The following is a 16,927-nucleotide window of genomic DNA, read 5'->3' as shown; positions in this document are numbered from 1 at the left end:
TTAGATCTCGTTCATGATTGTTCCCTCTGCTTCACAGCTCATCTCATTATAATCTCTAATGTGATGGAGGGCTTGAGGAAAACCTTGGGTGAAGCATGGAAGCAGGATTATTTCAGAGGAATTCATTCAGACACAACAAAGGAAAATACAGCCAACAAAGCATGTTTTTTTGTTGTTTTTCTTCATTTGCAACGGTTAGAACTGAAGACCTGGAGAAGTCCTCACAGGATAAAGTTTACATTTTATTGTTAATTCAGAAAAGCAGATTAAAAGAAAAAAACTCCTCCCACTCCATCTTTCCTCTACTTGGCCTAACTGATTCCTATGTGGGTGGAGCTTCAGAGTCTGTACAGGAAGTCAGCTCACCTGTAACTTTTTTTGCACAAAGAAGCTGTGTGATCTTATGTGGATGCTTCATTCTTCACCAGTTTGAACTGATGTCTAGGTTCGCTTTGTCTCAATTAGATAGTGTTTTCCCCTTAATAGTTTAATGGGTTGGATCCAAGACTACATGGAATTATTGCATTATTAATTTGGTGTGAAAATAAATTATGTCTAGTTTAATGTCTTATATTTACAGTATTTTCCCCCTGTTGTTTGATAATCCAAATTAAAGCAGAAAACCATGATATTCCAAAGGGTTCACATACTTTCTGTTGCCATTGGATCGTCTCTTTGTCCTTGCTGTCTTGTTTTGACTAATGACCTCACTTTTAATGCGAAAGGGAAGAAAGTACAGACTGAGTCACCCGATTTTGTACAAAACTCTTCCTTTGCTGTAACTTTTGAGATGATAGTGTGCATTTGCATTTTCTCTTGGGGCATCTCACAAAGATGGCTCCACTTTGAAAAATCATTAAGACTTCTAAATTACCGTCAAAGTATCAATTTGACTTTTATCTCCAGCTATCATACTTTGATTTGCAGCACAGTCATTATGTTTCCACCTGTACTGACAATGATGAGACTTGAGGAAGCATGTTCTGTTTTGTGGTTAAAGGTTATAGCTAAGCAAGTCTGTGTATTCTGAAAATATTCCTGCATTGATATGATCACATTCATTTAACCAAAAAACAGATCAGGAATCCAAGGTAATGGGATGCTAACAGTGATAATAAAGAAGAATTGAGTTAAATTAAAGCTGGTCCCAGAGAACTGTCTTGTTAAGTAAATTTTTAACTGACACACACTTCAGAGGTTACTTCAGGTTTTTTTTAACCTATTTCTTGAGCACCTTTTCTCCTCGTGATCCAAATCCTCTGATGTTATTTTACTGTTACTTCTGTTACATGTGTTGTAGCGATTTATCTTTGCCACTATGATTATATGTCTCTGTCTTTGAATGACAGGCTGAACAAATGCAGAATCTCAGATAAATGATCATCATTATCACCATCACTGATAATATCTTCTTCTTCTTTTCCTTTCGGCTGTTCCCTTTCAGGGGACGCCACAGCGAATCATGTGCCTCCATCTAACTCTATCCTCTGCATCCTCTTCACTCACACCAACTAACTTCATGTCCTCCCTCACTACATCCATAAATCTCCTCTTTGGTCTTCCTCTAGACCTCCTGCCTGGCAGCTCCAACCTCAGTATCCTTCTACCGATATATTCACAGTTTCTCCTCTGAACATGTCCAAACCACCTCAATCTGGCCTCTCTGACTTTATCTCCAAAACATTTAACATGAGCTGTCCCTCTGATGTCCTCATTCCTGATCCTGTCCATCCTCGTCACTCCCAAAGAGAACCTCAACATCTTAAGCTCTGCTACCTCCAGCTCTGCCTCCTGTCTTTTCTTCAGTGCCACTGTCTCTAAGCCGAACAACAATTCTGGTCTCACCACCGTCTTGAACACCTTTCCTTTCATTCTCGCTGATACTCTTTTATCACACAACACACCTGACACTTTTCTCCACCCGTTCCAACCTGCCTGCACTCGCCTCTTCACCTCTTTTCCACACTCACCGTTGCTCTGAACCGTTGACCCTAAGTACTTAAAGTCCTGCACCTTCTTCACCTCTGCTCCCTGTAACCTCACCATTCCACCTGGGTCCCTCTCATTGACACATGTATTCTGTCTTGCTGCGGCTAAGCTTCATTCCTCTGTTTTCCAGAGCAGACCTCCACCTCTCTAGATTTTCCTCCACCTGCTCCCTGCTTTCACTACAAATAACAATGTCATCTGCAAACATCATAGTCCAGGGAGATTCTTGTCTAACCTCATCTGTCAGTCTGTCCATCACCAGAGCAAACAAGAAGGGGCTCAAAGCCGATCCTTGATGCAGACCCACCTCCACCTTGAACTCCTCTGTCACACCTACAGCTCACCTCACCACTGTCTTACAGCTCTCATACATGTCCTGCACCACTCTAACATACTTCTCTGCCACTCCAGACGTCCTCATACAATACCACAGCTCCTCTCTCGGCACTCTGTCATACGCTTTTTCTAAATCTACAAAGACACAATGCAACTCCCTATGACCCTCTCTGTACTTCTCCATCAGCGTCCTCAAAGCAAATACTGCATCTGTTGTACTCTTTCTAGGCATGAAACCATATTGCTGCTCACAAATACTCACCTCTGCCCTTAGCCGAGCTTCCACTACTCTTTCCCACAACTTCATTGTGTGACTCATAAGCTTTATTCCTCTGTAGTTGCCACAGCTCTGCACATCTCCCTTGTTCTTAAAAATTGGTACCAGTACACTTTTCCTCCAGTCCTCTGGCATCCTCTCACTCTCCAAGATCTCGTTAAACAAACTAGTCAAAAACTCTACTGCCACCTCTCCTAGACACTTCCATACCTCCACAGGTATGTCATCAGGACCAACTGCCTTTCCGCTCTTCATCCTCTTCAATGTCCTCCTCACTTCACTCTTACTAATCTTTGCTACTTCCTGCTCCACACCAGTCACCTCTTCTACTCTTAGTTCCCTTTCATTTTCCTCGTTCATCAACTCTTCAAAGTACTCCTTCCATCTTCCCATCACACTCCTGGCACCTGTCAATACATTTCCATCCTTATCTTTAATCACCCTAACCTGCTGCACATCCTTTCCATCTCTATCTCTTTGTCTGGCCAACCTATACAAATCCACCTCTCCCTCTTTAGTGTCCAACCTAACATACAAGTCCTCATATGCTCTTTGTTTGGCCTTTGCCACCTCTATCTTCACCTTACGCTGTATCTCCCTGTACTCCTGTCTACTCTCTTCAGTCCTCTCAGTGTCCCACTTCTTCTTAGCTAACCTCTTTCTCTGTATACACTCCTGAACTTCCTCGTTCCACCACCAAGTCTCCTTGTCCGCTTTCCTCTTTCCAGATGACACACCGAGTACCCTCCTACCTGTCTCCCTGATCAAATTAGCTGTAGTAGTCCAGTCATCTGGAAGCACCTCCAAACCACCCAGAGTCTGTCTCAGCTCCTCCCTGAAAACTAAACGACATTCTTCCTTTTTTAACTTCCACCACTTCGTCCTCTGCTCTGCCTTAGTCCTCCTTATCTTCCTCACCACCAGCATAATTTTACACACCACCATCCTGTGTTGTCTGGCTACACTCTCCCCAACCAATGCTTTACAGTCACTGATCTCTTTCAGATTACAACGTCTACACAAGATGTAGTCTACCTGAGTGCTACTCCCTCCGCTCTTGTACGTCACCCTATGTTCCTGCCTCTTCTGAAAGAAAGTGTTTACTACAGCCATTTCCATCCTCTTTGCAAAGTCAACCACCATCTGACCTTCTGCGTTCCTGTCCTGAACACCAAACCTGCCCATAACAGTCTCATCACCTCTGTTCCCTTCACCTACATGCCCATTGAAATCTGCACCAATGACAACTCTCTCACCTCTGGGGATGCTCTGCATCACTTCATCTAACTCACTCCAGAATTTCTCCTTCTCTTCTAACTCACATCCTACCTGTGGGGCATAACCACTCACAACATTGAACATCACCCCTTCAACTTCCAGCTTCAGACTCATCAACCTGTCTGATACTCTTTTCACCTCTAGAACATTCCTCACAAAATCCTCTTTCAATATAACTCCTACTCCATTTCTCTTCCTATCTGACCCATGGTAAAACAACTTAAACCCTGCTCCTAAGCTTCTAGCCTTGCTACCTTTCCACCTGGTCTCCTGGACACACAGTATGTCCACCTTCTTTCTCTGCATCATGTCGATCAACTCGCTAGCCTTCCCTGTCATAGTACCAACATTCAAAGTCCCTACTGTCAGTCCTACATTCTTAGCTTTCCTCTTCTCTCTCTGCCTACGAACACACCTTCCTCCTCTTCTTCTTCGTCTTCGACCAACAGTAGTCCAATTTCCACCGGTACCCTGTAGGTCAACAGCACCGGTGGCGGTCGTTGTTAACCCGACCCCCGACCGATCCGGTATGGAAGTCTTTGTCACGATTCGCATGTTTGATTTGGCATGTGTTTTACGTCGGATGCCCTTCCTGCCACAACCCTCTGCATTTATCCAGACTTGGGACTGGCACAAGAAGACACTGGCTTGTGCCCCCTTGCGGTTGCATTACCATCACTGATAATATCATGAGTGACAATTGTGGCCTTTCTGTTTTCTAGCTGAACAGCTCAAGATGAAAGACAGTTTTTTACATCATTCAAGCATGAATAATATTCGCATATTTTTAATTAATATAATTTAAAATGATTTTGATAATGTACCCATTTAGCTGCTAAAACTCGGATCTGTTTTATTGTTGTTTACTTTTAACAGTATTGTAATGCTACTACAATTAAAGGAAAATGAACTGGGTCTAACTTAAGTTGTGCAAACATTATATTTCAGTTATACCAGTTATATATTATACCTTCATTTATCTGCTATTCTCTTTCTCTGTACGGTTTGTAGAGGCAATACCATGTACTGGTTTTTATTGCATTTATCTCTTTATTCTTTATTTTCGGTGATATTTTATAGCATCTAGATTATTTGATGAAAATTAAAGTTTTGTATATTACTATTAGTAGTATTTTTGGCTATTTATTCGAATTAGGTTATGTTGAAACTAAGTACTTTTAAGTACACAAAATCATAGACAAATAGGTTAAAGACTGACTTTTCTAGCTTTAACCTGATCGTCAGTAGGCTCAAACCACATATCCTATAATTCTGTCTTCGCTCAGCGCATGCGCAGTGCAGCGCAGGGAGCTGTCCGTGTCACTCAGTGCTGGAGTGTTTTCGTTGAAGCTGCTTCTCCCTCAGGTCCAGCAATGGAGGAAGAGTTAAAATGCCCCGTTTGCGGTTCTCTCTTCAAGGACCCCATCCTGCTGCCGTGCTCACACAATGTCTGCCTGGCCTGTGCTCGGAACATCACCGTCCAGACCCCGGAGGGAGAGACTCCGGTGCAGAGCAGAGCTTCGGGCAGCTCTGACTATGACTATCTGGACATGGACAAGATGAGTCTGTACAGCGAGACGGACAGCGGCTACGGCTCCTACACGCCGTGCCAGCTCAAGTCCCCAAACGGGGTGCGGGTGTTTCCGCCGGCCACCCCGCACCGACACTGCTCCCTCACCTGCCCGCTGTGCCACCGGAGTGTCTCCCTGGACGAGCGGGGGCTCCGGGGTTTTCCTCGAAACAGGCTGCTGGAGTCCATCGTCGCTCGGTACCAGCAGAACCGCGCCGCCTCCGCTACCTCTCCTTCCTCCTCCTCTGCGGCGAAGTGCCAGCTGTGCGACCGCAACCCGGTGGACGCGACGGTGATGTGCGAGCAGTGCGACGTCTTCTACTGTAACGCCTGCCAGCAGCGGTGTCACCCGTCCCGCGGTCCGCTCGCAAAGCACCGCCTGGTGCCGCCGCCAAACCCAGCGGCGGCAGCAGGTGCGATGAGTGGCGGGGGCGGCGGTCAGTTGCCGCCCGCTACCGCGCGGAAACCGGCGACGTGCGTGGATCACGAAGCGGAAAACTTCAGCATGTACTGCTGCAGCTGCAAGGCTCCGGTGTGTATGAAGTGTCTGGAGGAGGGAAAACACGCCAAGCACGACGTCAAACCGCTGGCTATCATGTGGAAACAACACAAGGTGACACACGCACGCACACGCTGTAACTAACAGGCCTTTTAAAGAGCCTATTTGTACTGTTAGTAGGTCATGATTAGAATGATACTCCTGTTGAGGGTCCTAATAAGTTTAATGTAAGCTATAAACACACACTAAACCCTAAAGTCATATTAGTATTGATAGTAACAATTAGGCTATTACCTCTTTTTCTGTCTCTCTCTCTCACACACACTCACAGAGACATATTAACCGCCCACCCCCACCCCCAAAAGGTTTAAAGCTATTCAGGCGTTTGTGTGTTTTGTAGGAAATACAACCCCCACACACACAGGCTACTACACTATCCGAAGTGTTTTCACTGGACTTGAATAGCTTATGTCGAGCACCTGAAATCTACTTCCTCACCTCTCTGGACATTTGAATCATTTTTGTGGAGATTGTTGCATTGTCTTTGAATTTAAAGGGCAACCACGATACAACGGAAGTGCAAATGTTAGTCACACAAAACCACTGTTTTACTGAGTTTACTATGAAAGACAAACAAGAGAACTCTTGGTGATTCGTCTTAATTCACACAAATAGATAATTGCTGTAGGTGTGAAAAAACCTTTATTTTTTATTTTTTTTTGTGTGTGTGTGGGCGTCTGAATGTAACACGAGTCATGAGTGGGTCACACAGGGATGTTTTGCTATTTCATGTGATTTGTGATATGTTACAAAACCCAACATAATGGGTATGAGTCTGCTCTTGCTTAAAAAACATGACTTGCTGACAAAGCAGGTTCAGTTCAATTCCATTGTATTTATATAGTGCATTTCAAAGAAGAATCATCTTAAGCCACATTTTATAATAACATCAACAACATACAAATTAATAGAGAAAACTAAACAAATCTTCCTTGAGCAAGCTTTATATGGAGAGGGAAACCTTTTACAGAACCAGGGTCAGGGTGGGCAGCCATCTCTCTTGAAGAAACCATTTGTTTAGCTCCTGTGTCTTTAAGGACCCCCCTTACCTTGAGTCCATCCTGTTCTGATTGCAGAAGCCTGCTGGTGGGCCGAGCAGATGTAACATGAGAGTGGGTGGGCTCACTGTGTACATCGTGGCTGTGCTGGCCCAAAACAGGGGTCTGTTTATGGACTGACATTGTTTGTGTGTAGGACTGTGGAACATTTCGAGAGGGTCCAGAGAAAGTCTCTGGGAGACTCTGGGACTTGTAGGGAAAGTCTCATGAGAGAGTGCATAGCAAGACAAGACAAGACATCCATTATCATGTTAAGTTACAAAAAAAAAGAAGATACTGAATACATATTGAAGATCTTATACATATTATATATCTTTATAGTCTTGTTGTTGTTATGTAAATTGCCTTGAGATGACTTTGTTGTGAATTGGCGCTATATAAATGAATAAAGTTGAATTGAATATTGAACAATAGTATGGCAATGAATTATGTTACGTCTATTTGATATGTTGCACAGTGGTATTAAACCTTTCCGTATGCGTTTTAAAAACTGTGTGTTTAAAAGGTGGATTATCTGTATTGATTTGGCTGAAAAATGCAAAGTTTATGCTTGCTCAACTTTATGAATTTTGTTGGGGATATGTAAGTTTATAAATCTGATCTTAATGAGGCCTGGACTCAGAGAGACAATATATGAAGCACAATGGATGCTCATTCTAGAGCAAAGCTGTGTTCATGAAACAGTAATAAAACCTCATTCATTAATTCACTGTACAGTCTACCGAGACAAATTGGCTAAGACCTGGTGATATTGCTGCATTTTGTCGCCTAAATTTATTCTTCTGCCTGCCAAAAATTATCTGCCTTCTTCATTAAAGGCTGATTAAAGTGATTCATGAATCAATTCATTTTTAGATGACTCTCATTTAATTTAGGAGATGACTGCTCCACAGGTGGGGCCAATTCAAGTTCACTCTGCTCAGGTTCCAATGGCACCTGACTTTGTTGTTAACATCTGAAATATGGATGAAGACTCAGGATATTTTCTTTACCATCATTCTAAAAAAAAAACAAACGTGATTTTATGTGGCTTTTTATTTACAGTATTTACCGCATTATACAGTATATAATGTATAATAATAATATTGCAGTATAATTTAATAAAAATAATTTAGGATTGTGTCTTAATGAACAGTGAATGATTGTGTACAAAGCCACACTTGGATCAGACTATGTCCTGTGTTTAATAAATATTTTCAAAAGGTCATCATCACCCTCACACCCAGACTTCATGAGTGTAAATTTAAAGCCATTTTCTGTCTGTCTCCTGCTAAGTGGGCCATTGTGACTAATCTCTCTGCCAGTCTCTGCCGCTTTTTGTGTGATTTGAAGCCTCTAGTCATTTCATTCATCATTTATCCACAATAACAGCCCTTTTTTTAAAACCATCTTTTCTGGCTTATGCTCATCCTTCCTCCTCTCTATTTCTATATCTCTGTCTTTTATTTACCCCCCTCCCTCCCACTCTTCCTACATCTTTCCCTCTATCACCCTGTCCCATGAATGTACCGTAAAAATCTCATCAGGGCATATGAGTGAGAGGGCGTTGATAAGTAATGAGCGGTGTCTGAATTAGAGATGGCTGCCGCTTGGTTAATATATTGTCCTTCATGTTGAGGGAGATCGATGACCAGCTGTCTTTGTCTCACTTGGGCATTTAACCAACAAATATCACGCGTGTTTTTTTGTTGCAGAGCTGAAATTGTTGTTGATTGTTTACCCTGAAGTGTCATTCAATGAGGTCAGTACAGTAGACGTGGCTTTAATCTGGTGGGTAGTGTTGTTTTTCTTTCTCGTCTGTTCTTGGTGTAGCTTTATCCTGTTAGAATCCGTTTCCTCCTCCTTCTTCCTCTATAAACTAACTATATCTTCTTGTGTGCGCCAAAGACTTTCTTTTCCTGATCCAATACGCCGAGCAATAATTCTTCAATACAATTGTGGTGTGAACAGGTGTATTGTGATCACTATAAGGACATTTGTCTGGTCCTCACAACTTCAAAGTGCTGTTTAGACTTGGTTTTAGTGTTGCGGTGTGCACCAGCTTCAGGATTGGGCTAAAACTTGCTGCAAATAAAACATGTCATTGAGCGTCCTCATACCTATACAAAGACAAGTGTGTGTAACCTGCTTGTATTAAACTCTGAGTAGTGCTGTCTCGTGATTTAAACAGAGCCTCAGTTCTCAGGTTCCCTAGGGAGTGAACATAAAGCAGCTGCATGTGTGTACAGTATGTGTATGCATTGTGTTCTTGTGTGTATTTTCTGGTTTGTAGGAGGAATCTTCTTGCAATAGTTTGTGCATTTGAAGGTATTGTGTGTGTATATGTGATTTTACTTTACAGATCCTACATTTTATTAAAGCAAAACAATGTTTGGGATAATCCTTGTAGTATTTGTTGTACGTAAAGCTGCGAGTACATCAGAGAAACAAACACACACTCACATAGACACACTGACACACAATTAAGACATGCAATATGCAGAAGTGAAGCGGATGAACTTTCACCGAGGGAAGACAGAGGAAGACACACTGATCCAATTTCCTCTGAACTGTCAAGCAGAAAACACTGCGTCTATTTAAAACACACACACACACACACACACAGATTTTATGCCTGTAGGAAGAGGCTTTGAATTAAGATATGATGTTAGAAAGGGGTAATACACAATCCTGCTCAGGATGAAAGAATTGAAGCATTGTATATTTCATACAAATCAACGGCTTTCGGCTCGTCCCTATGGGGGACGCCACAGTGGAATGTGTTCGGCACGTTGATTTGGCACGAGTTATTACGGTGGATGCCCTTCCTGCCGCAACCCTCCCATTTTGTCCGGGCTTGGGACAGGCACCACGGTACCACGGCACCTGGTGGGATGGCATTTGAACCCGTGGCCTTCTGCACCCCAACCCAATGCTCTACCACTTCAGCAAACACACAAAGATCCCTCAATTGACAATTTTCAATCCAGATTTGTGCTGTCATTGATGGTTGTTCCAGATATTTGGTTGCAATACACCTGAATGGACTGTCCAAGTGGTCTGTGTGAGAGGATGCACTATATGTTTTGGATACGTGGCGGAAAATGACTCTTTTACATTTGGCATTGGTCTTGTGCAAGCACAGCTTTGGGCTCAATGGTCTTCACCTCTGTGACCTTCAGTGTTTACTTGTGCTGGATTGCTCTGATAGACATCATTCATTGCCCTCTTTTGGGATTAATGGATGTTTCTAAGTGTGTACTCTGTCAGTTCCAAACACCTTTAGCTTGGCGACCTAAACAGCATGTGATTTAATACAGCTGCTTCTCCTGTATTGGCTTAATCTGGCAAGTGTAGGCTTGTGTATTTCTGTGAGTTAGGAGATAAGTATTGATTGAAATAAATTCCTTCCCCCAAGATATTTGCTCATTTTCACTGATGCTCAGGTGGCTTTTTTAAATCTCTAAGTGGCTGTGCCTCAAAGTGTTTCCTAATAAGTTTCTCAGGCTCATGTATGCCGTTTGCGTGGCTCTTTCACCTAAATATTTAGCTGATGTTATTTGAATAAACCCTCACCTATGATCATGAGCTCTGGATAATGACAGAAAGAATAAGATTGGAACATGGTCAAAATGAGTTTCCTTCACAGGGTGGCCGGACTCAGCCATAGAAATATGGTACAGAGGTCGGACTTTCAAAGGGATCTAGGAGTAGAGCTGCTGCTCAGTTTGGGTCAAAAGGCACCATTTGACGTGGTTCGGACATCTTGAGAGAAGGTCTCCTGGGAGCCCCCCATTAAAGGTCTTCCAGACACGCTCAGCTGGTAGAAGACCCCGGAGTGGACCTAAAACACACTGGAGAGATTATATTTCTCATGTGGCTGTGAACACATTGGAATCCTGCTGGATGAACTGGAAATCATTGCTAGTGAGAGACATTTGGAAAAGCTTAGTAAAACTGCTGCCACCGTGAGCCAGCTCTGGAAAAGAGGAAGATAATTAGTGGATGAATGTGTACATACAAACTCGGCATCTGACAGCCTGACAATACAGACAAACTACCGCTCATTCCTCTTTATAATGTAAAACATAAAGAGATAAAGTTGAAGTAACATTCGTGTCCTTGTGTCTCACTGATGTCATGTGATATTACCATAGGATCACCTGACCATCTTTCCAGCAGAGGAGAGTGCTGGACATCTCTGGGGCCCAGAGCTGGAGCCTCTGAGCTGGCTGGAGCCTGATTGCCAAGCTACTGAAGGGCATCCGCTTCTGCGGAGGTGAATGAAGCCATTGAATTCTCTGCCTTGCTGCGACTATTTGATGCAGCCAATGAGGACTCTACCGGATGTATCTGCTAATCCAGTGGTTTCTAGTTTCTAGTGATTTAAACCTAAATAGACAAAAGATGTCCTATTTACAATTTCTGATCTTCTGCTTCATTGACATCACTGTGATGGCACAACTGGTTCACTGATATTTTCTGGCAAGAAAATGTCAGTTCATAAATGTTTAAGACAAATGTATTTATAGTATAGTAACACAATTCACCACTGCCAGCAACAAAGTACTGCAGGATCAAAATGAATCTCCATTACCGTATGGCATATGGACTGGAATCAGATTTTGTCTTCCTTTGTCATCAATCATGTTAACAGTCAACACGTTGCCTCATTGTATCCACTGATGCTCTGACGAAACATTTTGACAAGCATGTTACAGCCTGTTTGTTGTGATCTGTGAGAAAACACAGTTCATAAAAACTACTGCACTGAAGTGCTGAATATTTGCAAGATTTTTAATACATCTACTCTTTATCAACAACACATACACAATCCCATCAACTCCTTATTCCCACACATAGAAAACATGTTATCAAATGCTGCCTTTAAACAGGATATGGCTACAGTAGGTATTTTCATGTAACGCCAGGACCACAGAACAGAAACACTGCACTAGTTTTTCAAGTGTAACGTGTAGTATCTCCCATCTTCTATCTAATAACAGAAAACTACACAGACCGGTCGTGGCCAATTAACCTCATTCCAGATAGCAGCTGGCCCACCGTGACGGGTCAGACTCACTCGCCGTGGCTACATGCAGTAATCCAACATTTAAGAGTTTAAAAAACAACTTGACATTGCTGTAATCCTTATTTTCTGTTTACTTCTTTACCTAGCTTTATGTTTGTAGACATTTGCAGACCTGACTTATTTTTAAACAACAAAGAGAGCTCTATGGCATAGATGAAAGAGCTAAAATCAGACTCTGGATTTACAGATGCAGTTTATTGTTGGTTTGAGTTATTTTGTGATATTTATTGACAGATGGAACATCACTGGCCTTATCCTTCTCTCCCAGATATTTATAGTATCTTTGTCATGTCATGTCATACTGGTTTTAGGGCTGTGATGCAACAAGATGACTTTCCAAAGGCTGAGTCCTTCCTCAGCTCACGCCACCTTCGTCTGGACCAAATAAGTGGCACTAGAACACACTGGAAAGACAGTAGCAAGCTGCTAACTAGCATGTACATTCTTCAAATTAATGAGTATTTGCTCCCCATGTTGTCTGACACAAAGCAAATGGCACTGGGTGATGTTAATACCCTGTTCTCGTTTTAGCACTGATTTATTAAGCAGCTTGATCCTCTGAGGGGTTTGTCACAACAAAAGACATAGTTGTCACTTAGAGAAAAAAAGAGCCCTGATTTCTTTCTGACATTTTGCACTCCTGAGCAGTTGTCTGCTGTGTACCACTGATGGAGCATACCTCTCTCTAATAACAAGATCTTAGTGATATCATCATTTACAAAAATGTAGCACGTCGGCGCAGCAGCAGTGCAACAGTGATGTAGACCTGGGTGACAGTGTTGCATGAATGAAATGTTTTTCAGTCTAAGAGTGAGTTCAGTGCTTTGCCTCAACTAACTCTATGCTCCACCTATTTGAAAATGCAGCTTTAAGAGGATGTTGGATGCAGAATCTAGTTCTAATTCTTCAATAATTATTAATAATTCTTCAGCCTGTTCAAAGCCTTAAAACAGTCACTACCCAACTAAATTCACAATTAGGCCGAATTTAGGGATGATTAAGCCTAAAATGTGTGGTGTCACTAAACACATTGTGTGAGCTAAAAACTATACTTTTTCTGTGAAACTCAAAACAAAGTCTCAACTTAAAATTAAACAAATAAACAAATGTACGTCTCCACATTGGTCATAAGTACTCAAAACCCCCACACACACAAACACACTGTGGTGTAGAGCAATTCAAGGCTGTGCTGCTAGACCAGTGCACTGAATGTAGGTTAATGCACAATTTACTACACTTCCTCTCCTCTGGCTTTAACACAGCAGGCATCCTCTGCAGAAAACACTCAGGCTGTGTGTTACTGCAATTTTCTCAATGCACTGTGTACGTGTGTGCGTGCGTTTGTGTGTGTGTTTGTGTGTGTGTGTGTCTGTGATCTATTTTTGGTAACAGAATGCTGAGTGCTGATGCCAGACCTTTGAGGAAAGTATGGACATCCTCTAGTACAATGAGCATCAAGCATTGTTACCATGGTTACAAGGGGCCGCTTATTCATTAGGATCTCGATAAATCAAATAGCAGATTTTAAGGTTCATATCAATATTTGTCTGTTCACAGTGTAACAGTGAAGGAGTGCTATAGTAAAATGTACAGTATCCCATGATAGAAGGATTAACATCCCCAACAAACCTAGTTTGGGGAGGTTTTATGACAATTACACCATGGGTGATCTACCTTCCCTCTGCATTTATTCATATAGAAGATGGCCTGATCAATTATTGATCAGAGGAGCTGTTCTCCATGGCTCTGCAGCAATGTTGTTGCCTCCACATTCTCTTTAGAGACACTTCCCCCCACGAGGAAAACAGGGTAATAAAATTGTGCTTCCTCCCTCCTCCCTTCAGGCAGGCTTGGCTGCAGCTATTGATCCCATCTACCCGTTAGTGTATCTAAGACGAGTGGAAAGGAATCGATTTCCCTGGGGTTGATGTGACAGCCTCTGGATGGTGAAGTGTGAAAGGTTTCATCACGCAGTGGAAGCATTTGAAGTAGCTTTTTCTGTGTGTGCAGGGACACTGCAATTGAATTATTGATGATCAAAGATAATGTTGGACCTGATCTTCACATTTTACTGATGTAATAGTAAAATACATCATCCATGGTTCATAAAAAACAGGTGCATTCAGTTCAACGGGTTATGAATATGTAATAGGTGCTGACCCATACAGATGAAGTGGGTGAAGCAAACACCAGATTTACCGATCTCTGAGCCATAAATATTAATATTTGACATTTGGATAACGTATGCTTTAAAGCTTCATTTAGCAGTGGTTCTCTGCCCTGCATGGATAATGGGTTAGAGTTAAAATGCTTTACATACAACACATTATTCAATTCGCTCAAACACTGATTGTTTATGCTCATAACTGCTACACACTTGTGTTTATTTGTGCCAGAATAGTTTAAATTTGGGATTAAATATCCCACAGTGCTAACATTATTAACCCTGACCAGCAGCAGATGAATTGCACAATCACCTTGCAAGCTGCACCACATAAGGGAAACCTAATGATCCTCTGTGCACTTTGTACCCTGTGAGAGCTTCCAGCACATTCATTCATATGCTTCCCAGTAAAACCACTGTCTACTATGTTACACATAGAGATGTAATCATAAACCTGCTGTTATTCCCATTTATGTGACTATTAGTACATCATACAATTAAAGCAGCAGCCACTATGAACCATTACGACCGATGCTGATTTTGTAGCATTAGCACATATTTATTCGCTCATGCTTTAACTCTTCTGGTGCAGGCACTGTAAAAGTACTATGGCTGTTGTGTAGCAATTTACTGTGGTGTGTTAACCTTAAAATGGCTGTGTAGCAGCACAGACCTGGGAGGCTGAGCGATGAGAGGATGAAGTTGAGGAAGGGGAGAGGAAATTGGTTTTGACCTTCACCAGATGTCAACCAGTAATACTGTAACACAGCTGGTTGAGTAGACTAAAGTTGGGAAAGATTGATTCTTCTGCTAAATTGAAACTGTAATACAGTGCTTTCTGTGCATTTTCACAGAATTTCCACGAACACCGTGATCAATGTGAACTATTTCTGTGCTCTGAGCACACAGGAGCAGACCCTTATCAAAGCTATACAAGTATGAAACCATGGAGAAAAACTTTTACACATCGATGTTGTGTAAGGTATTGATATCCAACTCAAACTGTGAGTGTGAACCATGACGCACAGAGTTGTTGATTGTGGAGGCGGCTGCATCCTCTGAAATATATCAGGAACTGGCTCTTGCTGTTAGCCAAACTCTGTGTCACTGATTCCTGTGCACAGATTAGATTAGTTTTAGCTTAGTAGAGTCATTAATTTAGGTGAGTTTTAATCCGGAAGACGTGTGTAATGTTGATTCAAAACAGTGGAACCACATTTGCAAGAATTTATTCGGCATAAAAGTTGTAATATAAAATACACCATCATTTTTTGGGCCTTCTACTAAGCGATAAGGATAGTGCTTGAAGTATTTGGAGTGGAAGGAAACATTAATGCAAATGAGAAGAATAAAAGGGGAGGTGGAGAGGTAAATTAGGGGTTCAGCCCCACCTCCTGCTTGTGTGAATGTCCTCTGGGTGTCATTTCTTAAAGGTCGACACCAACATCAACCTTTCACCAACTGACAGGTAAACATACAAGAGCTGCCTACTGTCATCCTGTATCTCACAATGAACCCCAGTTTCTGTTTGAACAAATGTTGGACACGACCTGTCCTCAATGAGGCTCACAAGGCTTTAAAACAACACACATAGATGCTTGAACATTGGTGAACACTTAACATTACTCTCTATTCCTGCAGAAATCTAAACCTGGATGCAATTTTTTTGTATTTGTGTTTGGGAAAAGTATGTGCACCTTTAAGATTATCAAATTATTTGAATTAGAAATTTACTCGAATACGAGAAGTGGTTGACTAACAAAGATCAGTTCAGGAAGTCCCAAGAAAACCCTGGAGTAACATCTAGCAACCTAAAGGTCTTTATTGTGGCTAATATCATTGTTGATGAGTTCACTATCAGGAGAACACTGACCAGCAACCATGTGCATGCAGAACATTGTTTAACTGGGTTATCTAGTTTACTTTATCTAGTTGTATGGCAGTTTTTTTTTTTTGGTTGAAATATTTCACTGTATCTATTCAAAATCGTCTGTCAGTGTCTGCTCTGAAGCTGGCGTGACCTTACTTAACCTAACCTGAGAGTTTAAATAGATACACAACTAGTCAACTTTTTGTCTTGCTGTTATCAGCTGTCTGAAACCTATCAGAGTACCAGCACAGCTAAGTCTCCATGAATGTCACAGACTGAATAAATTGTCCTCCATTGCTCCTATAATAAGATAATGAGATAATAGCACTTGACTCTGAGAGGAGTGCTGACAGTTGGGAAAAAGAAAAATGACACTCCTGTTTTAAGGAGTCATAAAGCATAAAAAGGGTCAAGGGGGAGGAGAACAAAGGAAACAAAGAAGGGAAGAAATTGGATTTCTGAATGTACAGCTCTGCTCTGTAGTTGTCTGATCCTTGCTGAGATGAACTCTGTCTCTTATTAGGTCTTGTTATTTTTCACTTTCAATTTCCCTATCCCCTACATGATTTTCTCATGTTCCTGAGATTTAGTTTTGTTCCAAATCTCTTTACCGTTTCCCCAGCCACTGGTCCTTTTCCTGCAGGGCAGACTTGTCACATTTCAACACTGTTATGCACATTTTTAGGGCTCCGCTGTAGGTGGATGCATCAGGACTGTGGCCAAATATAAACCTGGATTTTGTGCTGCCAGTGTTT

At 41.9% G+C, this 16,927-nt stretch overlaps 1 protein-coding gene across 2 annotated transcripts in view; it reads left to right on the top strand.

Annotated features, from left to right (window-relative positions):
• The first annotated feature begins 4,854 nt into the window (after positions 1 to 4,854).
• The window catches only part of LOC137102161 (E3 ubiquitin-protein ligase TRIM9), a 38,033-nt gene continuing 25,960 nt past the window's right edge, over positions 4,855 to 16,927 (top strand). Inside the window, exon 1 of one of the 2 annotated variants that reach the window (XM_067481371.1) lies at positions 4,855 to 6,063. In XM_067481371.1, the coding sequence (XP_067337472.1) occupies positions 5,170 to 6,063 (894 nt within the window). In that variant the 5' untranslated portion in view covers positions 4,855 to 5,169. The remainder of the gene's footprint in view (positions 6,064 to 16,927) is intronic. The other variant, XM_067481372.1, reaches the window with a different exon arrangement.

Source organism: Channa argus, chromosome 17, assembly GCF_033026475.1.
Source record: "Channa argus isolate prfri chromosome 17, Channa argus male v1.0, whole genome shotgun sequence".
Lineage (NCBI taxonomy): Eukaryota > Metazoa > Chordata > Actinopteri > Anabantiformes > Channidae > Channa > Channa argus.
This window is presented reverse-complemented; position numbering and strand designations above follow the sequence as displayed.